At 41.2% G+C, this 26,398-nt stretch overlaps 1 protein-coding gene across 1 annotated transcript in view; it reads left to right on the forward strand.

Annotated features, from left to right (window-relative positions):
- Window positions 1-34: 34 nt before the first annotated feature.
- Window positions 35-26,398, forward strand: part of BEAN1 (brain expressed associated with NEDD4 1) — a 37,985-nt gene continuing 11,621 nt past the window's right edge. The window contains exons 1-4 of the mRNA XM_042877265.1: window positions 35-84; window positions 831-902; window positions 7,103-7,237; window positions 25,905-26,114. Of these exons, the coding sequence (XP_042733199.1) occupies window positions 54-84; window positions 831-902; window positions 7,103-7,237; window positions 25,905-26,114 (448 nt within the window). The 5' untranslated portion in view covers window positions 35-53. The remainder of the gene's footprint in view (window positions 85-830; window positions 903-7,102; window positions 7,238-25,904; window positions 26,115-26,398) is intronic.

The raw sequence follows: 26,398 nt of genomic DNA on the forward strand, positions 1-26,398 counted from the left end.
GGCCGCGCCCGCCCCGCCGCCCGCCCGCCGCCGGGGAGCCGCGGCCGAGGCGCATGGAGACGGCGGCCGCCGCCGCGGGCTGGGGTAAGGCGGAGGGCGGCGGGGCCGTACCGGGAGTCTCCCCGCAGCTGGGGGCGGCGGGGCCCGGGGCGGGGGCGGCCGCGGGAACTTGGAGCTGCGGGAAACCCCGAAAGAAGCGTCCGCGGAGGCGCACCGGAGGGAGAAGGCGCTGCAGGTGCCGCTGCCCGCGAGCACCTCCGGGTAACGGCAGGGACAGAGCGGCTGTGATTTAGGGCGCATCGTACCGCGTACCGTGTTGAGCCCGAGCGTAAATCTTTGAAGCGCGAGTTATATTAACGCTTACGTGCATGGGGGCAGAGCGTGCATTAGGGTGTACAGTACAGTCATTCCGAGCCGCTCTGCCACACGCACGTGCGTGGCGCGTTCAAGGTGCGCTCAAACAAAGCGGGAAGCGGCGGCTCCGTCTGACAGCGGCACTGCCCGCGTCGGTGGCTGGGAATGACTTACAAAAACAATTACCATATTTACATAACGCAGCACTGTTTATACACGGGGCTTTGAACCTAACTGGCGTTCGTGCCCTACATCGCACCATTTCCCGAACCGGGGGAAATTCCTGGAAGTAGGAAACAACGCTTTGTTCATTTCTTATGCCCCCATTGAAGCGCGAGCTGAGCGCACATCCTCATCTGAGATGTGTAATGCTGCCCCGCAAAGCGCTGCCCGCAGACATCCAGCGTGTCTCCTCCGACAGCTGCTGCCAAAGCAAAACCTAGCGGCTATTAAGGACTTTTTCTTTCTCTCCACAGTTCTTTTCTTCCATCTCCCTCTCATCTCTGGGAGCTCCATCCGCGTTGGGATAGGCAACAACTCCAGCCTCTGTAAGTAGTTTCTCCTTATGTCTTAATGCACTAACGCATGCCTTACACCTGTGTACAGCTGTAGGAATAGCATAGCTGAAGTCCTCTGGCAGATAAACATCAATCTGAGCACAAGCAAATTCTTTTTGACCAGGGAAACAACGGAGTTAACAGAAACTGGGATCTTCACACAGACAAAACACAGAGGTGGGTGAAAGAACAGCCTGCAACAGTGCCACACAACGTGGCCTCAGGCACAGCTGCTTCAATCATTTTTTTTTAATGCTCAGCATTTTCTCCCACAACAAATTAACACAGAGCTGCTGCAACTGATCTACAAATTGAGCACATCAGTCAAAACTGATATCATTTTGGCACTCACTAATATAACGTGGCTAAAAAATCACTTCCAATCACTGAAATAAAATGCAGAAATTTGCCTCCCTCCCACTCTTCCCTTTATGACCAACTTTGGTATTTATTCTGTGGAAGTTTTCTGAAAGAACATGGTAAGAGCCAGCTCTGCCCCTGGCACTGCCTGTCCTTCAGCAGAAAGCCGCGTGTGTGAAAGGAACCACACAAACACATCCAAGCCGTCTGATAAAAGAATGAAAAATGAAAAAGTACTGCTGGTTGTAAGTATTAATTGTTATTAACCAACAGCCATCATTTGCAGTACATCAGTGAAGGACCCCGTGCTGCAGGGCTGCAGGCAGCAGAGCTGGGCTCCTCTGTACTGCATGTGCTGCTCCCCCTCCTCCTCCCCAAGAAGTCCCAGATTTCCTTACAGGGTAAAGAAATGTACTTGAAGGGCAGGTAAAAGAAAAAAAACCACCTGGTTTTCAGTCAGATCTTCAGCAGTTCAGTACATACATATCAGCTATTTGAAGAACATGGCTCCTTTATGGCTAGAAAGTGACTATGTAATTACGTATTTAAAGATCTGTATGTCTTTCTGATAACTGTATTGGATGATAATGTCTCAGCTGTTACATCTCAGAGTACAAGGAGTGCCCAGAGGTTTGTAAAATGTTCATTTGGATGCCTGACTCGAGACAAACAGAAGTACGAAGTACTTCTTATGCAGCAGTGTTTAACATTCAGCCTTAAGACTCCCGTTTTCAAACCCATGCCCCTCTTGAGCTGCATTATCTCACCAAGCCAAGAAGGAACAAACAGGCTCACGCTGTAGCTTTCTGTACACAAGCACCCACAGCCAGGCTCAGGGATGTGCCTTAAGAACGCAGCTTTGTGGTGAGCCATGGTCCCAGGGAGGCAGTGGATCCCACTGCACGATGCCTTGAGAATGTTGGGGACAAAAGCACCAACCTCTGCCCTCCCTCCCGGCCTGTCCTCCAGCAGCACTGCCAGGAGCCTGTGACGCAGGCTAACATGCTGCAGCTGTCCCTCTTCCCCAAACACCCAACAAAGCTCCATCCCTACAGTGATCTGCTTTTAGTTTCCTTTCCGTGATTTTTCCTCAAAGTACAGATGTCTTCTGAAGGCAGCACACAGGTCCCTTATCCCCTCCCTTAAACGCACAGCCCATATCTTCTCAGTTTTCTACTTCAGGCTTTAATGCCTTAAATTGTGAAGAAGTAAAAAGTGTTCAAATGCCTCCAAAACTACACCTTGGAATTCTTCATTCTTCTCCCCTATCTGTCTTCTATCAATTTATTTTATGATGGCTTGGTATCATCTCAGTTACTCACATCAAGAATGGTTTTAATTTATTCGATCACATTCCACACTAGGCAGGTATCTGTCAGCAAGCCTGACGGTTCCCCAGCCTTGTTTATGAGGATGTAGGCTGACAACGCCGAATCATCCATTCCCCTGTAACTGCTGACCAAATACCCTGGTTTCAGCAGCTTCTTCCCATCCTACCTCCCATGTCTGATTTAATTTTTTCATGGAGAGAACAACAGACTAGAATTCATTCCTGTGCAACTACTGTGCAGAAGGACACAGAGTTCAACCTTGCTCCCTACTGAATAAATGGTAGTAAAGCTTTAGTTTTTGAAAGAGACCCAATGAAATCACTAGGAGTAAGGCTGAGAAGCATCTCAGACAAGAGCAAGGGGAGATGTTCTGGAGGTGCTGAGCACTATTAGCTCAGGCAGTCCATCATTTTGTTACTGTGTAATGACTGGACTTGGGCTAGATGCTCAATGCAGTAGATGCCCAGACACCTCTTGTATGACACTGAAAGACAGACTATGAGTTTTTGTGGTCTTCTTAAAAGTAACTGTCTTCAGATGCTTTGGAACTTTGGCTTCAAACTGAGAGCTGGCAGAAGCAAACAATTCGATTTATGCAAATAGTCAATTTAGCTCCAGAACTTATTACATATTTTGCTACAACTTCCTGCACCCCCTCAGACTTTTTGTTTTAATTGACGATATTATGACATTAAGAAACCTGCAATCTCAGAGAGCCTGTGTGAAAATACTTCACTGGAAGGCATTCCAGCCAAAGCCATCATAGATCACCATCTATTCTTCATACAAATCTTGCTTGTACCATACATTCTTTCCTGGGCCTCTATAAGTTTCTTATCTTTAATAGCTTTTGTTCAGTTGCAAGTATGTTAATCCCTCTACTCCTATCATTACAATGAGAATCTCTCTTTCAGGACTGTATTAAAAGGGATATATAAATAAATAGTTCAATACATGCAATTTCTCTCCTCTTTTTGAATCTCTCTTCTTTTTTAATCTCTTTTGAATCTCTCCTCTTGGCAATTAATCTTTTGTAGTTTCAGGCTTTAACATGAAAAATGTGGTTTTTCATAGAAACAGCTCTCCAAGCATATGATCTATAAAGGTTTTCGGCATGCTCAGTTTATGATGATTTACCTGCAAACGTGATAGGATTACTTCTATCAGTGCAATGGACATGTAGAAGACCCAACTAAAACTAAAGCTTTATCATGCCATGTCCTGAACAGAGCAATTGGCCTTGTCCATACAGATTGCAGGTGCCTAGATAAGACAAAAAGTTGGAAGAGAAAAACAGTAACAGAGACATTACTTGTTTTGAATTTCATAGCAATCCAAGGAGAAGTGCAGGCTCTCCAAGCTCCCCAGCTGGTACCTGCCCATTATTTGGCATACACACATTGCAAAGACAGAAACAAAGAGCAGCTATTTGGGATGACTGACTTTTAAGTATAATTTGAAAGGTATGTTGAACTACACCAATAATCAAGCTCCTCATACTAAATAAGCTTGTAAAGTCAGATGTTCAAAAGAATACAGGTCATTCAATAGCAGACTGACAAAACAATTACGATGTATTCATAACCACTGTGTGCTGGGGTACATGCTGTACAGTACCCCACCTCAGCCCCAATTGAAACCATCACAACATACAGGAAGAGCACAAAACAGATACACTGAGAACAAAACTCGTTTTGTTTTTTTTTTCCATATTGCACTGCCCCTTATGGTACATGTGATGATTTTTGATATTTTTTTCAGTTTTGCCAGTCAGTTTGAAGGAAAATACACCATCAAAAAGCACATACAAGGACAATTTCTAAAAGGATTGTACCTTAACCTAAATTTGATGTGATCATTTTCACGTTCTTAAACTACAAATGTTAACTTTATAAATTCATTCAGATGCGTACTGATTTGGAATACAGCCCCTGGAGACTGCCATCACACCTGGGATGGAACAGGTCGGCTTAGAATTGGGATGTGTTTCTCTGGAGGAAACTTTGTTAGCTCCCTGTCACCCATAAGAAAAACTTTTCAAATCTTTCTCAAGGCAGAATGTACTTTAAAGACAAAATACCGTGTTCTAGCTCCTACCAAGACAGTTTCATCTGTGAGAAAAGGCATTACTTTCCAAGATGATGTTTCTGTCTGTACTCTGCAAAAGAAACTCGATTACCTAGAATTTGAACATTACTATTTGTTCAATCAGTGCTAAGGGTGAATTTTTGCCTTCCTCTGTCCACAACTGCTCCATGAGGCCTGGACTTCCATTTATTCCTAAAAAAAGTATTTGCATATTTTTTGTCCACAAGTTTGGGTGGGGATTTTGCAGCTTCCCTTGGGAATAGTTGGAATATTTGCATCACCTGGGTTCACAGAAGACATAATTTACTTTTGCTATACCTAGGACATGTAAGCTTTTGGGAACGGGCTTGCTCACACACATACACACTCCTTTACTGATATTATCCTATATTACTTTTTAACTCAAAGAATTGCATCTGCCATAAAGCTTCTCATAGTTTACAATGCTGGTAGTTCTCCCTGAGGGTAATAAAATGTTGCGGCAGTTTCCTTGCCTTTTCATGAGGCGTGCACCCCAAAGTGGCCTACAAAATTCAAGAACTGCTTTCTGGATGAGACCAGAGAGTTGTTTGTTTGTAAGTTGCTTTAAAGTACCAGTAAAGTGGTTGAAAGTAAAACAGGCATTTGATGCCACGTGAACTGAACTGCAGAAAAATTTCTTACATCAAAAAGGGGTGAAATTGTAGGCATTGGTGTAAGAGAATTTTGTCCAGCTAACACAGAGACTGAACAAGAAAGATACAGAAGAGTATAGACTGGAACAAGTTCTAAGAGGATTACAATCATTAAGGCAACTTCAAACTAGCTGATGAACTAAATGAACTCCATGGAAAATATGACTGTATTCATGAGATGCATTCTGGGACCAACTGCTTTAACGAATTTGTTACTGTTTTTTCATTGGCATCATTTTCTTGCAGATGAATGCCTTCTTAATATCTGCAATAACAACATAAATAGTCCAAAGTTAACAAAGTTGTTCCATTTCTACAATGTTTGGTACCACAAAATAATGACTGCATAGCTCCTGCTTCTTTACTATTTTAACTCTTTGAGAAACGCAGGCAGGATTCTCCACAGCCTTCACTGCAGGAAGCTGTATTCTATGTCACCCAAAGATGCTTGAGATGGCCACCCCCAGAACAGCAGTCGTTTGGGAAACGTACTGCAAGGTTTTCCAAAAGCACAGAACACTACGATCTGATTGCTGGCCTCTAGATTGCAGAGCTGCCAGGTACAAGCATACAATCAAAGATTTACTGTAACGGTTTGTCGTCAGTGCTGGCAATATTTATAAATGCACTTGGGGTACTGACATTTTCCACTGGAGCAGCTGTGTGGAGAACTGGAAATCATGACCAATTATGCCTAGCTGCAGGATTTTGCAGCTATGAAGGCTAACAAAAAAAGCTCTGAATTAAAAACACCGGAGAGCTAACAAAAACCTGATTTAGAGGAACTGACGGTTCCGTCGGGTACCAGTTTGCAACACTGACCCTGTGAGTGTTTGCTCTCAGGAGCTGGTGTTGTTCAGGTTGGGTTTGAACGTTTACTTGCCTGCATTTGGAAGGTTTTAGATTGCTCATTCAAAGTAACCTGAATAAAGCTGTAGTACTTAGGGTGATTTAAAGGCGAGGAGTTTTTCTGCCCAGAGGGTCTTCCTTGCCAAACTTCCAATACTTTTCATTCTGTCATTAGTGAAGTCTTCTTTCTGCTCTACTTCTGTTCCTCATTATTTGAAGGCCCAACAAAACTGTACAACAAAATGATGAAATGATGTTGGCACTTCCACTTACACACCCAGATGCACTTGTCAGAAAACAGCTCCCTTTTATCCATCATTGAAAAAATCCGAGTTCAATTGCACCACTATTAAAATGTTAAAAAAAAAACAAAAAACAACAACCAAGAAACATGAAAATCTTCTTTGAAAATATACTTTCTTTCCTCTCTTGTCCTGGACAACTATCAGACTGGTAGAGGGTTGTGAAAAAGTTACATCTACAGCTAGGAAGCCATAATTCAGACTTATGCAAGATAGCAAAACTTTTTTTTTTTTTTTTTCCCCCATCTGTGTGTATTAAAGCTGGGGCAAAGATGGATTGTTTTGTTTTGGACGTTAGGGCACGTAAGTAATGCAGGAGGCTCTGGAACACAATGCCCTCATAATTTCTTTACTGCATTTCACCTACAGCTTAGCTGTCTCCAGCACTATTTAAGTGATCTGCAACAACAACGTAGGAGGTATTTGGTTTGGTCTCAGACCCTTCTGACATCTAACAGTGAAGAGAGCATTTCCATCCCCCCACAGCACTTGAAATAGCAGGCGCACTGACTTTCAGTGGCCACAAAGCCGTGTTACTCAGGAAGAAGCTGTTACACAAAGTCACCAGTCGTTTCTCCCCCTTGCAGATGAGCAGAGCATTCTGCCATGTAAGAAGGAAGAACTGCAGTGTGGCACCGGGCTCTGCCTCTCCAACTGGCTGCGCTGCCGCTACAGGAAGGACTGCGGCCGGGACTACATGTCCATCCAGCTGACGTGCTCCAGTGAGTCACCCTGCCCTCCAAAGCAGGGCACACTCCTGCAAATCTGTATCTGTTTTTTCACTGAATCTGTTTGTAGCAGGACTGTGCTGTACACAGGAGATTTGGTTTAGTTTTGCTGTTGCAAGGATATGGATATTTATAGGTTTATTTACTTACGTCTGAATCATTTATGCTACACGCTGATTGCAAGTGGAATAGTAAACAAATATCAGCGGTAGTGGGAATGGAATATTTGGTCCAGATCAAAATGCATTAAGCTAATGTATTGTGAAGGATGCCGCTCTGAAATGCCAGTTGGGAAAATAAAATTAAAAAGCCTAAAAAAGGGCGGGCGTCATTGCCAGAACCAATTAGGCACTGGCAGCTCTGCAGAGCAGGTTGGCTGGGCACCCTGCGCTCCAAAATGGCAGTGTGAAAAAATCCACAGCAGCCTATCAGAGCAACACCCAGGGAGGCTGGAGGAGAGGGAAGCGCTACGTCAGGTCAGCAATGCCCAGTGCAGTTACCAGCCACAGGGTGACTGCTGCAAGTGTGCAGAGAGGTTCAGCCATCTGTTTTGGAGCACAGATTTGTCACAAAAGTTGAAAGATGAATTGGAGGATTTCTGATGAACAGAAGTGCAGCAATCCCAGCAGTAGCCTTTTACAAACAAACTTCTTAGCCTTTTCTGATATATTCTTTTTAACATATCCATTTTGTATCTAGCAACATCTAGGAGCACAAATACTTTTAGATCACTGTTTTACATGTTACAAGTGGGACTGATCACATACTGCTGTCACTAATTACCTGCCAGAGATGTGTATTGAATTTTTAAGTTAATACTGTACACAGAAGAACATAGCCACAACTCTGCAGAGATACCAGAAGTTAAAACAGAGAAAGCAGACAGACAGCTCTGGGCACAGGAAAGTGAACAGAAAACCTGAGTTCCAGGGGGGAGCCTGGCACATGGCATCCTCCAGTGGTATTCAGAGTGTGGGGCCACGACAGAGCTGAAGTGAAGGCAAAGTGCAGGCAGGAGGTCCTCAGCTCCATCTGCTCAGCCTGGGCATCTGTGCTTGCCACACGAGCTGGCTTTGCAGTGGAGATCAAGCATTAATACAACACAGGCACTCTATAGAATTGATCACAGTCATTAAACAGAGCAGGCTCCAGGTCCACGGAGCGTGGAGAGATAATGAGCTTATGACTGAGCATGCAGAAGGACTGCAGATAGCGTGGGCAGGAAGACACAAGGCCTGAATGTAGGCAAGACCTCAGCTTCTTATGCTGTAGTTGTTAACACTATCAGCAGAGATTAGAGCTAGTGATGGGATTTTCTGCAGCAACGTGTTGGGGAGTGGTGGTGGAAGATCTGTGGGAATACAGCAGTTCTGATGGTCTTGTATCTTGCCTGGATCACGTGAAAACCTTTCAGCAACTTCCATCTGACAGAAGTATGCATTATTTTCTGCCCTTTCATAGGAGTGTGTGCATGGAGTAAGAAATAAGTTGCAACCAGCACTTCCTCATATATGCAGAAACATATTTTTCTAAATGCAAAGCTGTCAGTTCAGCACTAATAAGCTATGACAGTGAGAGTTGACAAAACAGAGTCAGTCACAGGCTTGCTCTGAATACAGTACAGATTTAAGACCTCAAAACCACAAAACCAAGAGATGATTTGCAATGGTTACAGAAGTGCTCAAAATCACAAACTGCCTAGAGGAGAAATTCATTATTTTTCAATGTAAAGGCTGATTTTCAGTTCACAGCTGAACTTGAGAGCAGTGTCATCCAGCAAGGCACTAACACCTGTCACTTCACCTGCACCTTACAGACAAAGGAATGTTTCAGACAAGGCAGGTGCCAAAGCACCTGTGTTGTGTGCTGATCCTGCTGAACGATAGCAGGGCCTGTTAGAAGATCAGCACCGACAGGAAACCTGTATGGAAAGATACAGTTAGATCTGGGGCAGCTGCTTCAGCCCCCTGCTGCCTGCTGCTGAGGGGTAGGGCAGTGGGAGCAGGGCAAAGGGAGGGTTGATGGATTGCCCCACACTGTGAGCACTGGCAAACAGAATGTACATTTATTCCAGGGGATCTGGGGGCTTATCAGAATTGAAAGAGAGCATGAGATCTGTTTTCTAAACATTGGCAGCACATCAATCACCAATGCAAACTAATGACAGAGAAAAGGGAAATGATTCCTGTTCACTGTGCCATTAACACCTAACTTAATATCCTGAATTCACTTACATAGGCATTCAGTTGGAATAAAATAGCATTTATAAAATCAGATACAGCAGTGTCTGTAACGGGGACTTCCTGTGTCAGTGACATCACCACATGAATAAGAAAAAAGCTATGCGGGTAAACAGAACCTCAGAAATAAGAGCTCTGGTGGTTTTTCCCAGCTTAGGGTAGATTTCTACCCTCTATAATTCCTTACCTCACAGAGACAAAGTAGTTCTTTTCATAGCATACTCTAGGAGCTTAATTTTAGTATTTAAGAGTCCAAACACTAACACAGAAGTATTTTATTTAATGTGCAGTTACCATGAAATTCAGCCTAATGGGAAAGAACATGAATTATTTCAAGTGCATTTGAAGTACAAATATATTTTATTATCCTTCCTGTATCAGCGAGCCAGAATCAACTGGATTCTTGCATCTTTATTCCCTTTCTCCCCTTTCTCTTTCTTATGCTTCCTTCTCTGAAACTGATTGACAGTGATTTTTTGCCATTAAATCCCCTTGAATCAGAGGTAGAGCCACAGCTGTCATAATGAAAGTATTGTACTGCAGGAACTAAAGGGAAGCAGCCCTGAGAAGCAATGCATAGATTTGTTCCAGTTGAGAAAACAAGCTAATATTTCCATTGCTGTAAGAGGAAATCAAATGTATAATCTTTGCTCAAAGGCTAACCATATATTTCTTCAGAAAATACACTCACCAAAATAGTGCTGACCTGTGGCACTTAAGATGTACTTGCCTCAGCTACTCTCTGCTTCCAGTCCTCAGCCAGCTACTTAGAATAGAAGCTCACACACATACCAAGTTTTTAGCTGTCTTTTTGTGTCTCATACTATCTATATGTATTTTTTAAGGTTGAATTATCTACCTAGAGGATTTCATGAACTCACGAGAAAGCAGTATTAAAGGCTAAAATTCTGCTTCAGATTTAAACATTTTCACTGGAATGAAGAGATCTGCCCCACTGAAGCTAAAGACAGTCATAACCCATGCTGTAGTTGATACTTCTTTATTTTTTTGCAAAACTTACAGTAACTGTCCTCCACGACGATTTACTTAAGGTTGATATTAACAGGAGCCAGATCTAAGTTTGTTTTAAAAGCTTCATCTACCCAGATAATTCCACAAATTGTCTTTCCATTAAGCAACACAATCTAAATTGCTTTAATTGAAGCTTTATATAATATTACGTAGGTAATCCTGCCTATAGAAAACCCTGCTTGGAGTCAGCTAAGGCAATTAACAATTTACTCCTGAGATGACTGGAAAAAGTATGTTTTAATACTAGCCAGTCTTTGAGTTTGGACAGCTTGTGTTGAAAAAGCAGATTTCAGGACATGCAACTCTGACATGCAGCTCTTCAAATAGCAGTGACAACAGTCACTGAAAATATTAAATTATAACATAATGAAAATATCCTTTTGTTTTTATCCATTCCAAGTTAATTCCATTAGATGTCCTTGTAATCTCGTTCCATCTGAAGAAATGTGTTGTTTCACTGTCTCCTTACAAATCTGTATCCAGGTAGAGATAATAATACTGAATTATTTGATAGGATATAAAGACTTGCTGGTTCAGTTTCACAGTGAGAAATTATCAGTAATATTGTTATATTTTGAAATATATTGAAATACTTTCCTGGTGGCATTGTTACTGGAAGAGAAGCTGAGGAGAGTTTCTGTCAAGGTCATACGCCAAAGGCTGCTCTGTGAACCTGCAAACAGGCGAGGAACTGATCCAGTTACAGAGGTGTCTCAATGCACCTTTTCCTTTGAAAAGACTACATGAATTTCAAAATAGACTGCTTTAAATCCTGTAGGTAAATTCTATTATAATTCGTCCATAATACAAGCTTTCAAAAAGACAAGAAAAAGAGCCCATCAGCTAGACAAACACCATTCCCACAGCACAAATGCATAAAATGGTGACACAGTTTTTGAATGCACATTTCAGCAGTCTCTGAATTGGAGAGTTTGAATAAATAATAGTATAGTATGAATAATAGTATAAAATAGAATAGTACGAATAAAATCAAGGTATTTAAAGTGCATGAAGGATGCACACAAACACTGAATGGAGACACAACTCCTTTGTCCACAAGCTCTTTCTCAGGAAATAGCAGGACCCAGCTTGTTGGCACAGCAGCTTTACGAAACATTAGTTATGTGTGAAACACAACATGTAGGGGAAGTGAAAATCAGATGAAGACTAGAGAGCAAGTAGAAAAAGTCTGGGCCAGGGGACATAAAACCTCCTAAAAATCTTCAACTCAGATATGCCTTAAGTCATGACACATCATTTGATTAGTTTCATATGAGCGACTAACAGAAGACATTTGTTCAGATCATTACATTGCAATATCTTTTATACTTGCCAGGCTTTCTTTCAGAGCGCACGGTGGCAAATACGTGCACACTGTATACAAATACATAAGCAGGGCAGAAATAAAAATACGGAATGGTGAACAAGATATTCTTTTTATCTGTCTTACTCAGCACTGTCAGGCTCTCATAAACAACAGTAACTCCCAGCACTGACAAATGCTGTTTATTAAGGAACTGAATGCTGCTGACACCCTTTCTGTGAGGGGAGAAGCAGAAGTTGTGCTGCAGTTTGCTGCTGAGGGCCAAAGAAACGTGTGTGCTGGTGGTGTGAGAAAGGAAGACTGAGGAGTTCAGGGTCTAACTTAGGTCATGTTCTGTCTGAAGGTGCTGGGAAGTTCTTCACCAGCTCTGTAGCACTGCACGTGTCATGGAAGTTATGCGTGCTTTGCTGGGTTCTTTGCTGGGAGCTCAGCATGCTTTTATAACAAACCTCGGGGCAACTGCAGGGATTACTTTTGTTTTCTGTGGATCCAGTTGTCTGCCCCCAGGACTGCTGGATTAATTTGATCTTGAATTTGTAAAAATATATGAATTTCTGTACACAAAAAGCAGTGGTGGAAACTCAGAGAATGTGCTGTGCCAGGTGACAACAGGAGCAGGTTGGGCTGGTGCAGCAGCTACATGGCTCTGCTGTAACAGAACAGCCGTGCTGGGGATTCTCCCAGGAGAGAAACATGTCAGAACTGACACAATGTTTGCAGCAATAAGCTGTGTTGGCAAAATTCTTGTAGATGTCACCAAAATGTAAATGAACTCCACTGACTCAGGGAAGCAGTCTCCAGCAGACAGAGACACAGAACGTATTTGCATTTAGCAGGGGATTACAAACATCATTGTTCTCTCAGACTGAAACTCCTGGCTCGGTGTCAGCAGTGCAGGGATGCGTTTCTTTTCCTTGAAGCTTTAAAAGCAAAAGAATAAAATGTGTATCCCCGTGCTTGCCAGCGAGCTGCTTTTCACATGTTGCTTCAGGAATCCCAATTCTGAAGACTGGGAATATGGGGGAGTGCAGACACAGTCTGGATATGCTGACATTGTGCAGTTTCAGTTTATTGTTTGGTGCTTGAAAAATTGCCTTCTTTGTCTCATGAGAGATACTGGCATCCTCATGGCTTGCAGGTTGACAGTATTGAAAACCTCTTGACAGTAACACCATTCCCTCCCTTCGAAAAGGGAACAAGCATTTAGATTTGGAGGCCAAGCTGCAGTTTCTTATGAGCCCTATTACACAGGGAAACACCGTGCTCTACCACACTTTACTTACAGCAGCAGCACACCTGCAGCATCAGTGATACTGGGATCATTCTGCGGGGAATCTGCTCCCTTTGCTGGTCATTTCACCCAAACCAGAAGGGAAGGGATCAGCTGGGAAGCCTCCCTCTGTCTTCTCCACCATTATGAAGGACAGGTGAAGAGGCATTCACCAGGAAAGCTAAAGCATGCCTACAAGTCAGCATCTCTCCTAACACACTATAGAGACATGAAAACCTTGTTTCGGTCTGCTAAACTGCAGTGAATAAAGCCTGATTTTATCAGTAGGATTGCAAGCAAGACTGAGAAGAGCTCTTTGTTAAAGGATGATAAGTGAAAGTTAAGATTAAGGCTGACATTAGGCAAACCGATTTCATATTAATCTTGATTTGGGATCACTACACAGTGACTATTTGTAAAAATACATGCACATACCCATTTGTGGAGACAGACATGGGTTTGATGGCTTTTCATATTAAATTATCTCAAGTAAGAACGCAAAGAACAGCGTTTACAGAGTTAGGAAGAATCTTAGAATTTCCAGTGGAGAAAAAATAAGTCACCGAAATAATAAAACCATTACTAAAAAGTACATTTTAAATCCAATTCAGGGAACTTGCAAATAAGGATTACAGTTATGGTCCTAACTTATAGATGCTTGTATAGAAGAACAATTAATGTGGCATCATATCATATGATCACTGCACATACATATGCATGTATACCAAAGGTGCACAATGTAAAACTAGCAGGAAAGCATGAATGCAGTTCTGAAAAACAAAACAGAAAACAACAGCATTCCCCCAGCACATCCTATTAGTGTCCTGCTCATTTTGAATCCTAGCCCAGTTAAGTGCCTGCTTCTTGGTAATTTCATGTTTGTAAATAATTGAAAGATGAGCAGATAACTGAGCCAGTGCACAAGATAATTTGACTTGATTGCTCATTTAATGACTCAGGAACTGGTGATAATGAAAGTTTGTTCAGATAGAGAAGAAGTAGTGCAAAAGACATTAGAGGGTGTCATGCTTTATCACTGATACCTACCCCATAGGCAGTGAGATAGTACAAAAAGACAACTGGTGCTAAATTCTTCACAGGAAGCACAGTCATAATTCATACAGTCAATAATCGTAATGACAAATACTATCAATTTATATGCTTCACAGTATTCATTACTTCTGTTTCTCTGTAATATTTTAAGGCTGATACGTATGTTTCTTTTTGCAGAGTTTTTGGGTAAGCAAACTGATAAACTGAGCAGAAGGAATAACAACACAGAGTACTTGTGTAGCTCCAATTTCTCTTCCTCGTAGACAGGATTTAACTCCAAGTAACACCAGAGAGGAACTGCAACAGTAACTTTCCTTTCAGAACCAAAAACCTCACTGAAAATCCTAGCACTTCTTGAATCAGCAAGGTTGCCCGCACCTTCACAAGCAGACAGTGCTTGCAAGCTCAGGTATATTGTTAGCAACAAGGCCGTCTGTTTTTATCAAATCTTCTTCGCCTGTCCCTTAAATCTGGTATTTCAGCTAACTGTGCAGCAGCTGCTATTTAGAAAAACCTGTGATCTCATCTCCAAAAGGGATGGTATTAATGAGTGAGACAGTAAATATCAATACAGCAATTATTTTAATAATGCAAACAGTATGATATTTCTTGTATCCTAATGCTGTCAGCACAAGGGAGATCAGAGATAGGGTCTGAAATGAAAGTTCCTGCACTATGTAATCTTCAGTATGGCCTTTAGGACAGACATGACAGCATGCTCAGGCCACTTTCCCCAAGTGTTTAATTGCATGGTCACTGTGAAGACGCTGTCCAGTACAACACAGACATATCCCACTGTGTTTTGCTAGGATTTCATGTTCCTCTAGTAATCTTGGCACACTGTTTTTTCTCTTTTATTACTTTCAGTGCTACATGATTTTCACAAAGAAGCTTTTTTCAGACTAGTGTTCACTTTTCTGCAGCTCACACACTGTTTTCACTGTGTCATATAAAACAGGAGGTATTTTCATGCTGTCAGCTCATTCACAAAAGGACTCATTGCTTGTTAATGCAAAGAATAAGATTTCAGTGTGTTTTAACATCTGATTGTCTTTTACATCTCATTGTTCACTCATATGATACTGAATTGGTTCATACATTCACACCAGAATCAGTGTAGCAGCACATTCAGCTACCCCATGCAAATCCTACCCATGTAAGGCCAGGTGCACACAATTAAAATATCTAAGTTTAATGACCTCTTTGAGAATGTTATAAATTGTTCAGAGCTTTTTGCATTGCCCTCATATTAAATCACATTCAGAGTTCCCCTATACTACAGGACTATAATATAATATGTACCTTTTTGTTGGGAAAGAAAAGCATCTCACTTCAATGTGTGAAGCTTCTTGGCCTCCTTATGAGTATAACTGTAACATTTAATCTGTAGATAAAAATAATTCAGGCAGATAAGAGGAAACTAAAGAAGAGGACTGGATTGCTGATGCGATTCTGTTTTAATTTGCTTTAGGCAACTGTGAAAGTCTTTGCTGTTAACAAATACATTGATGAAAATCCCTTTGCAGTCACGATCAGGATAACCAGGAATAGAAGTAACTTTGTCTTCTATTACAAAACAGTTTATATGTTTCTCCATATATTTGCTTGTGCACTTGAAAGGGAATAGAAGAGGACCTTCCGTCACCCTAGATACCCATTTTTCCCCACTAAGAATCCTATAGCTCTTTCTCAAAAAAAAATTTTTGTAGGTTAAAGGGGACAATTTAACGGAGGGTTTTCCTCCATTAATATTAACGAAAGTAAAAGCTATAGAATGGCTTGTATGAAGGTGAGCTGGGAGTTAGCAGCAGGGCTCACAAGACAATCAGGGGTCAGTCTGTGCTGCCACAATGGACTAATAGCCAAAAAAAGATCGTTTTGCCTTGCCTGAAAAAGCAAATTGTGTCCAGAGATGAAATCACAGTTATTTGATGAACTGTAGGAAGAACAGTTCCTGACCTTTAACACCAGACTGAACATACAAAGCACATGCCTTTGAAGTGAACTCTGCAGCTGTGAGGTGGGAGCTGCTTGGTATTTCTCCGTGCTGTTTCAAGCAGTATCCATAAAACAGCATTTATTGAGGTAGTCCACCTACATTTATTTTGAACCACCCCTGCAGGACACACTCTTTGTCTGGGACTGAGACATTTTCTTTGTTCAAAACGCTACAGAAATGAGCTGGGCTTACAAACAGCCTGTGTTCCAGTTAAGACTTTGTCAGGTGCTCTCAGTGGGCATTACCGAGGATCTAACCTACAGCACTGCTTATTACAAACATCCACAGAACCCCTGTACATCAAAATTTAATCAACCTGCCTGTAACATATAATTATTTAAACAGAGACTTCTCTAAGAAAGTAAGCTCTCAGAAAAAAGGCAAAGTTCACGTTCCAGCCTTACTCTGTGTCTTTCCGTTGTTCTCCCACCCAATTTCATTCAGCGGCACACAGAGCAGCACTCACTGTAATTTCTGCTTTCTGTCCAGATAACTTTTTAAAAACCTCTTTGAAAATAAAAAACAGGTTAGTTTTAAGAACAGGGAGAAATTGCCACAGTCTACCTTTCTCATTGCTTTGACAGCAACCAGTGCAGCATACACAGACATTTCTGAGGGCATTTGTAAATGTCAGCCCTTCGGATAAGTCTTGTTATAAGTTAGGGGAAGACCCAAGACTTGTGACTTCTCAGCAGACAGGAAGGTGCAGTACCTGCTCTAGCAGCTGTCAGCACTTACCCTATGCTGAAGCTAGCTCCATTTTATGTTTAAAATATGCACCCAAGCATATTGCAGTTTATATAGAAAGGTGAATAAATACATAAATACACTTCCCTAAGGGCCAAACTTTTTTCACGCCCTTTCTCCAATCTCATACGTATTTAAGCACCGTGTGGAACCTATAAAACAAGCTGCATACAGAAGGCAGCAGTGTTATGCGACTCCAAGAAATACACTCCTGCCTTTCGCCTGAGGAGAAGTTGCTTTTTGCAGCCATTCAGTGGCACAGGTCTTCTCTCGTTTGTACGGATTCAACTCAAATATGGAAGAGGGCAGAATATCTGATATGGACCCGGCGGCCCCTAACCACTGCACAGAATGCACGTGGGAAGGGCTTGGCTGTATAACAAGTCCTGTACTGATTTACCAGTCATCTAACTAAACAAGTCTTCTACAGCAAGCAACTGGGTTTTAAAGGGGATTTTACCCCCTAAGTTTTACAGTAGTAATGTCTGAGTAATCTAGTTTCTGTAGTTCTTCTACTGCCCTTGAATTTTCACGGCTCCTTTAGCAGTAAAGACAACAAGTGAGTGCATCCATCCCATGAATCAATCTCTGTTTTGCCATTATCGACATTCCTGCAGCTATCTCGGCAGAAGCCCTATTCAGACAAAATCTGAGTGAAACAGCTTCTTAATGGTATGAGAAAAGGCCTGTATTTATGCAGGCAGATGCTGCTATAGCTTTTACAGATACAAATGATAATGTAAGTCATACTGTAGGCACTGTAAGTTGTGGGACATCAACACTATTATTCGTATGGAACTTCATAACAACACTACAAAGCCATTTTAATTATTTCAGAAAATTCAAGTCATCTTCAAAGGAAGACATTATATACAATAAGATACATTACATATGATAATACATCTTAAAACAAGCCAGTGTTTGTTAACTGATTTCTCTGTGTCCTACATAACCCAGCCAGTTCAGCATTTCTGTTGTCGTTACTTTATACGTAATGAATGTCAATCATTCCCCCCTATGTTTTTGTCTAGTATATCATTACTATTGAAGACTGGAGGTGAGGATGGAATAAGAAATAGGATCGTGTCTATGAATAAGAAGCAGTACGTAGCCAACAGTTCCATAAATTATTGTCTGCCCCATAGGTATCTCTTTAGGTCACAGTACAGTTCAGACATAACCTCCTAAAGAGGAGATGCGAGACATCCAGATCCCAATTCAAGGAGACACACTGATGGGGCAGAACAAAGAATTATTTTCCAGCTGCAATTATTCAAAAACCATCCATGTCAAAAGAAAAAGAAAAACTATTACACTGCTACTTTTTTCCCCAAAACTCAAATTAATACATTTATGTGCTGAAATACCAGAAATTCTCATAATACAAGAATTGCCCCATTCAAGTTACTGCCATCCTAGGCTGGACTTGAGCTTATGAAAGTAACTTCACCGTAATGGATAAAAGAGATTCTCATTATACTTCTTTCCAAACCCTAACATGGAGTTTCTGAAAAAACATAATAGCTTCAGGTCCTGCTTTTACAATTATATTAGTTCAAAGTTATTTGTATATGAGAAAATAGGGGAAGAAAAATCTTGGCCATCACAGAGTGGGCTCCAGAGTGATTTGTTTCACTGCAGTGGTATTTATCATGTTGATAAAATAGACCATGGATCTGAAAATTGGAAGATTTTTCCTGTTAATTTGAAAGAGCACCTATACATGCTGCTGTGACATCAACATAATACCCTAAAGCCACAGCATCTGAGAAGATTTATTTTCTCAGCCCTTATGCAGCCCCATTCTCTTTTCTTCTGACATACCCAATTTGCAGGCTGCTGGTGATCCAATCTTATTCATTCTGGCTCTATAATAAGGATGTCAATGCAAGAAGAGAAAAGTCATTATCTGATAGCCAGTAGACATGATAAAAAGGCAGAGTTAGATATCTCAGAGGAAAGGCCACCCTTTCTGCTTTGGATGAGCTCCTCAAGGTCACGGGCAGCTTTTGTACCTGTAAATATGCTCCTAATTCGCTTTAAGCTGAGTGCATCAGATAACTCTGAAATGTTTCTACCACACAGTCTGACATTCTAAATAAGGTTTTGATGTTTTTCCCTTTTTTTTTTTTTTTTTAAAAAAAAAAAAAGAGTGCAAAGCTTTAATTCCTATTAGAACACATGTTCATGTTCAGAAAGATCAAAGAGACTATGTTAGCTGCAGAGAAACAATCTAAATTTATGGGTTCTGCCTGGTTAATAGAATAAACACGGGCTTGGGTTACACTCTCAAAGTAGCAATAACCAGGTGAGACAAAGTAACCCTTTGTATACAATGACATTTACTGCAAATTTTAAAATAATAAGGAACTGACAGCAAGAACGTATTTATCCTTTGACTCTGAAAAATAACCATTTCATTCTGGAAGATAAGCTGCCGTCAAGCTCTGATTAATGGACTCTCAAGCAATAAAAGAATGAAATAGCATGAGCTACAATATACATGAGCTAAAAATTATACCAGGAGTCTTTAATCAGTGAGCATGTACACCATATGATGCCACATAAGGTAAAAGTTTGAGGCAGTCCCTAGGAGGTTATTACTGAATATCAATTGTATCTTAAGAGGCAGTTTACTCTTGAGTGTGGGAGCAGAAAAACATACAGACCAGAGCACGTGAGTTGCCTCTGGGCTGCACACAGCAGCAGCAAGCAGCAGGAGAGAGAATTAAATATGCTCTTGGGCCTCCTGAACTGAGAATTCTTTTTTTCCCAGTACTACTTATACGACTCTCATAAATCTGATTTATAGAGAGAACAGTTTCCAGATTATTCTGGTCTTCCATTCCCTTGCTCAACTCTGCTACAAGATAATAAGAGAAATGCAGAAGGACCAACAACGGCCTTAACTGTTCTTCACATCATCATCAGTTCCTATTAAATACCATTTAAACACTGAACATAATAAGGAAGCAGTTGTTACCTGCACCTTCTCTATAGCATAGGAAGAATGTGATGGATGGCATTAAGGCAGAGACAGCTAATGCGTGCTGTAATGGATGCTGTAATGACACAAGCCATTGCCACAGCCAGAGCTACAAAACCCTTCCTTATAGTCACTCATCAATTCGCCACCTTCCAGTTTTTAATGACAGCTGCAAGCTTCCTGTACTTTCTTGGTTTTTGACTTTCCAGGCCTTGGTTATTCCTATCTGAGTAAGTTTGCCATCACAGCTTCCTGCAATCTACTTTAGGTCCTACAGCAGTGAAAGCACAGTGTTTTCCTCTTCTTATTAATGATGAGGGGGCAATGCAGGGAGAGGAACTAGGCTTCAGTTTTATCATTAAGTGAGACACTCAGACAAGGAATCGGAAGAAAGCACAGATCTGTCAGACATATTTCATGGAATATGTGCCAGAGATGTGTCATGCCTGACAAAAGTAAACGCTTATGAGAACAACTCAGTCCTATGGAATAACTGAAATTTTTGAGATCCTTCACTACAGCCAGAGATTGGAGAGGTTAAACAAAAATAAAAAACTGGTTAAGCTTCCATTCCATTTAAAAATAGCAGGTTGCTTGCACAAAAATAAAAGAGTAGAACTGAGTATAAATATAAATCAAATGCAGATTGGATTTTGACCTGGAGCTGCTCCTGATTTATACGTGGGATAACCACAGTAAACCCCATAAGCAGATGGTATCCTGGTGTTTACCGAGCATAAGCAAGAGTTTCCAACCTTCCTTATAATCCACAAGGAAGAGCTTTGAATCCAGTAGTTTTGCGGGGAGGAATTCAATTATCATGGGGTATTTGCATTCAATGACTTGAATGATCTCTCTCTCCTCCCCGTGCTACAGTGATGCTCTGTACAAAATCAGTGTCTGAAATCCAGAACCTTTTTTGGTTGTTTCTGTAACACGCCTACTTCACTCACTTTGTGAGCTCCTCTCTGGGAGCTGTAGAAATAAGCAGTGTGAAAGCAGCTGCAGCCAGAGGCCTATTTCACAGTATAGCAGCAGTGCATAATCCAGCTGGCCACTCTTGGTCACACTCATAATCAGCTTTGAACAGGAACTGCTCAAGAATGAAGAATCAACAAAATCTTTACCACTTCCACTAATTTAGTTCATCTGTGGGCCTCACTGGGATCTCTCAACTCCTTCTTGCCATCTGTCAATCTCCTCCCTTGATAAAGAGGCTACATATTCCAGCACTGTCCCAAACAGGGAAAAAAATGAGGCAATCAGAAACATGCTTTAAATTGCTTCAGTGTTTGAGATACTTTACTGTGATCATTTAAAATCAAAGCATGATATGCATTATCCTATACTCAGCTTCCTCCCACTTGCTTCCAATCCCATATGCTTCTGTTAATTTGATTTGTTAAAGATAATAGGAGAAGCTAGGCCAACCACAAATAATTGTACTAAGCCAGGGTGTTCAATTAATGCAACTGCTGTCAGTGTGCTTCAGCTCTAGCTCAGTAAACATCAGCCTAGGAAACAAAACCACGACTGTATCTGGAATGACCCATGTTCAGTGACACATCTGCATACTGAAACATTGCTTTCTGACATAACCTAACTCAACTGCATCTACAACATCAGTTACCACCAAGTTAGACAGGACACAGGAGCTTCCCTGCAAAGAGAAGTTAATGAGGAGGAGAAATAGCCCTAGGTACAGCCCAGAAGTCCAGCTGTACTACATCTCTTTCAGCTATGTGGAGTTACTCTACAAGTTGGTCAGTTGAGATGGAAGGATGGCTGGGTATAATAAAATAATGTCATATTCAAGGGATGTTGCAGATGAATCATTTATTGCCTAACAGCAAACGAATAGTGTGGGCAATTTTCTACTAGTACGTTAATTCTAAATTACGTGCTTGCTCAGCCGTATGGGCTCCCTGTACTCACAGAGCAGCCATATGGGCACTGTATTCCCAGCTGCACTTGCCAGAATGTTCCGTTTGTGTTGTGTCAGGTTACGCAGCTCCCATCACTGGGTAAAAGCAACGCCTCGTGCAAACGGTGGCATCCGTATTTGGAGGAGCAGAGCTCACGTATTTATGTTTGCACTGCTCACAATTTGAAATTTCATTGAAAAAATAAACCCTACCTCAGAGAAAAGGTTAGCACTGCTACTGCTGATATTTTTATGGACTTTACATAAGTGCACAGATACTTCTGCTCTGAATGAAAAAATTAAACATTTTTATGTGCAGAAATATACAGTTTATCAAAAGAATACATGTTTGGATAAGAAAAATTTATTCAACGTTCTTTGCCAGAAGTAAAATCTTCTGCCTCTCCCAAAAATTCAAAACCAGAAATGCTTATGTGAATGCAGGGTCTGTAGTCATTAGTCACCTCAGCAGTTCCCCCTGCAGTAAGTCACTGCAGCTACTCACAAAGCCTGCAGGACTAGACTCACCATGTCAGATTGAAAATAATACCACCAGAGAAGTTTATCAACCATATATTGTTTTAGGAGCTGGGCTAAGGGGAGTGATTCATTCCTCTAATAAGAGCAGTATTGCAATATGTCCTGTCTCTGCCAGAGATTTGGTTCTATTAGATTAAGAACACAAAAAGAGAAGGATTCATGAGAGCGAGAAACCGCAGATAAAACAGACATGACTTGGAATTACTAAGGGAGCTCTGAGAACGTTCTAGATAGATGGGCTGTCTTGAAATAAAAAGATCACTCCTCAAGTACAAAGGGAGAGTATAAGTGAGTACTTTCTATCTGACATCACCAATAGCCCATTAAATTCCTATTAAGCTAAACAGGACCAAATATTAGTGCTCACACTGAGTGGTACCACAGGAAGAGTCAATGTGCTCAGACACAAGCTGACTTCTATAGCTAAACTTTTAAAAATCTACCAAAAAACTCTGCTCAACTGTCTTACTTTCTTTCCCTTCCCATTAGCAAAGTTGTTAACCTGCTGTCCCAGCTTCATAAGATCTAACAGCACACACACACAGCCTCTCTTCTTTTCCTCTGAATTTGCTGGGAAGTTTGTCACCAAACTCCAGTTCCAGGATTATTTGATATCAAACTGAAAACCACAACCGAGCAGCAGATGGAAGAACTCACGTCCCAGGTTCACCTTCTCATCAGGATGGCAACAAAGTGGATTCTTCCCTTAATTCTGTAGCGGGAGGTTGGAACTAGATGATCCTAAAGGACCCTTTCAACCAAAACCATTCTGCGATTTTCTGTGATTCTTTTATCATTCCAAATAAGCTAGAAGTACCAGTACATTATCTGCCAGTACTTTCTGTTCATTTCCAAAGGTGTCTGTTTCCTGCAATTGTGATTTAAACTAAACTGCAATATTGGCATCTTTCAAAGACAGAATTTGCAAAAAATCTGATCAAACAAGGCTGCTAAAAGCCAGCAGGATTACACACACTGCTTGAGCACGTTACCAACACAGATAGTAAAAAAGCTGTACAAATGAGAAACATGACTGGAATTTTGTAAACACTGAGAAAGTTTAGTTGTGGCACAATGGTCATAGGATCTGCTCCTCAGCCGCATCCCATTCCCCCACATTTAACACTACAGGATCACTTTTCAGCAAATTCAGTCTTTCCTTTTGGCACGTAATGTTTTGTAAAAGCTCAGCACATTTCTTGGCTGTCTTAATTGCTCATAACGATTCTCAGCCAACAGTCAAGTGCTTCTGAAAAACTATTTAAAAAAAAGAAAGAAAAAAAAACAAAGCTACTACATGCTAATTCTCCAGTCTGGCTTAACATTTCTAGTCAGTTTTCCCAATGTTGGGTGTTAGCCAATGAGAATATACGCTGGCTTGAAGCCATCATCTTAAGTGTATTGCAACTGCAAGATACCACATAGCACATCCCAAAGGGAAAGAGCTGGGAAAACATGGATGTTTTCTGAAATCTATGTAGAATGTACTTGCACTTCTAAAAGCATGCATTTATTTCACAGAACATTCAATAGAGCAAAAATTCATTAGTTTTAGTTTCTGTAGGAAACAAATTATTTCTCCGTTCAACAGGCAGATATAAAAACATAAACATGCCAGATTTCAAAGCTACTCTTGGTATATATAGCTTGCATCTCCAGTAATTTGTTGCATCCACAAAATTCTGTTTTACTCATACACAGCTAATGGGAGGGGGAAACTTTCCAAAGAAAGTCAAAGACACAAAGAAGGAGTACACTGCCACAGCGGTTTACTTCTCAGATGACCTCTGGCCAACAAGATTTCTGAAACTTCTGCAAAGACCAAAGGCACTTTGAACACCCATGTTGCTTCTTATGTTGTTCACAGGCTTACATACTCATAGCGTTTGTGCGTGTTTGTTTTTTTTAAGTTACAGTGTATGTTTGCCTAAATTTTAACTGATCTGAAACTTCTTTCATCCATTTAATTGGATGAGTCTTCTGCATCATCTCTCTCTCCATACTGTGTGTCCCATGTCAGGGAATGAATAAAATGGGAGCCATAGAAATGGCTTTTTTCTGTTTGTAAACTGGAATGTCAAGTGACTAAATACTCACTTGTTCACATCATTTACTAAGGCACACATTTCTTTCAGGCTTTCATTATTTTATATGTTACCATTAATTGTCACAGTTAGCAGACTGATTTCATCGATCACCTGAATATTTAACACTGTGTCATGACCACCACCTGGCCACTTCCAAATATTGGTCACCTCCTAACTTCAGGAGGGTCAGACTCAATGGTCAGGACTGAAAAACCCTCTAGTCAGGTGCTCCAGATGGATGATTCTCTTCAGATTCGTTGTGAAGATCACTATATTTCTTACCTTCATTTTGCAGTCTCACTAAAATCTATCTTTAGGAGACACAAGAACAGCTTAGATGGAAAAAAAGTAAATATAGTCTTGTAAAGATACTGAAACAATCAACAGAGACAGATGGCTTCCAACATTTGGGCTGAACGCTTGCATCCCTACACAGCACTGCTGTAATACTGGTTGGGACCAGAAATCTTGCAAGTTTTGAGGGTTTTTTTTGTTTTGGTGGGGTTTTTTTAACTGTAAGGTAGAAACAAACAATATCATTGTCACATACATTCTCCAAGTGGGACAGACTGTTAATCCTTTGCATAATTTCTTCTCTTCCCCAGTACAAGCTTTGTTTCCAAAGCTCTGCTGCCTTAGGCAAACAGACAGATTTCCAGCTGTGAAAACTCATTTTTATCTCTTTAAAGAACACATGTTAGTGTAAATTTATCAAATATGTAGGCTAAACACAGTTACTCTTTACTTAGATAGTGTTAAAACATACACAATCTAGAAGAGATTGATAAACAACATACTTATGTCTCTTTCTGCCTCAGTATCTTCACCCCTTTTTTCACAAAGAAATGCCCAAAGAGAAGACTTGGAGTTAACAGAATCCAGCAAGACTCCTTTTTCTCTGACCCATAACTCTGTTCACTCCTCTGCCCCACATCAGTGCCTTGGGATGCAGACTCATCCTGCAAGCTAAAGGATGCCCTGTTCTGCAAAAGTATGCTCCCCTGCTTCACTCCTACCCAAAACTTCCTCTGAAAAACCCTGGAGCCTTTTCATACCTGGTAACAATGCCCGAATCCTTTGTTCTGCTTGAGAATGACATTTTTGAGTTTCAGCATTCTTCCCTGTGTGGTTCAGCTCAGTTCTTTCAGCTTCAATCACTTCATGATATAAAGGGTCTTTCCAGAAATAAGTGACCATTGTGCAAGGTACATCATAGATTCCAGCAGGATATTTCCCAAGCAGGGAAATGATTGCTCAGTGAATCCCCCAGAGTCAGTTAATTAACAGCTCCAGAAATTGGTCTGTTAAATAGTCTATCCCTTAAAGCATGATTTTATACAATGGATCAGTCGCAGGCTGTCTCAGGACTTGGAAAAATCTTCAGCTTTAGCATCTATCTGACCACACTTTGTGCATCCCTGTTCCTCACTGGCACATTCTCCCTGTCTCTGCCGTGCAGAAATTCACCTGAACCAAAGCAGCCCGACCAGCGAGCTCCCCAGCTACAGTGAGAATGGCAGTGATGCCAGTTTACTTGTTTCTCCCCTTCTGGTGGCTGGAGTAGTGATCGGACTTGTGCTGTTTCTGTCCTGTGTCACCATCATTGTTGGCAGCCTGCGGAAGGACGGACGGCTGAGACACCCACACCAGAGGAGAGACACTGTCTACGGTAAGAAGCTAGGTAAAGTGAAACAGTTCTTGGCACTATTAATATCTGCTGCTAAGGGCAACAAAGAGTTTGGATGCTGTGCAAAGGATATAAAAACAAAATGAGTAAAAAATTATGAGGCGTTGATAAGAGGCAGCTTTGCAGTTCAGTAGCATCTTCACGAAGCTGGGGGCTGACACAAACAAGGCCTACAGCATCTCTTCAACGGCGCGTTTTCCCTGACAAATGCACGAGTCACCAGACTACTGATAATTTATTTTCATATCCCCTTGCAGCCCTTGTGT

This window comes from Lagopus leucura, unplaced genomic scaffold, assembly GCF_019238085.1.
Source record: "Lagopus leucura isolate 7727_CA_CO unplaced genomic scaffold, USGS_WTPT01 Super-Scaffold_100017, whole genome shotgun sequence".
NCBI lineage: Eukaryota > Metazoa > Chordata > Aves > Galliformes > Phasianidae > Lagopus > Lagopus leucura.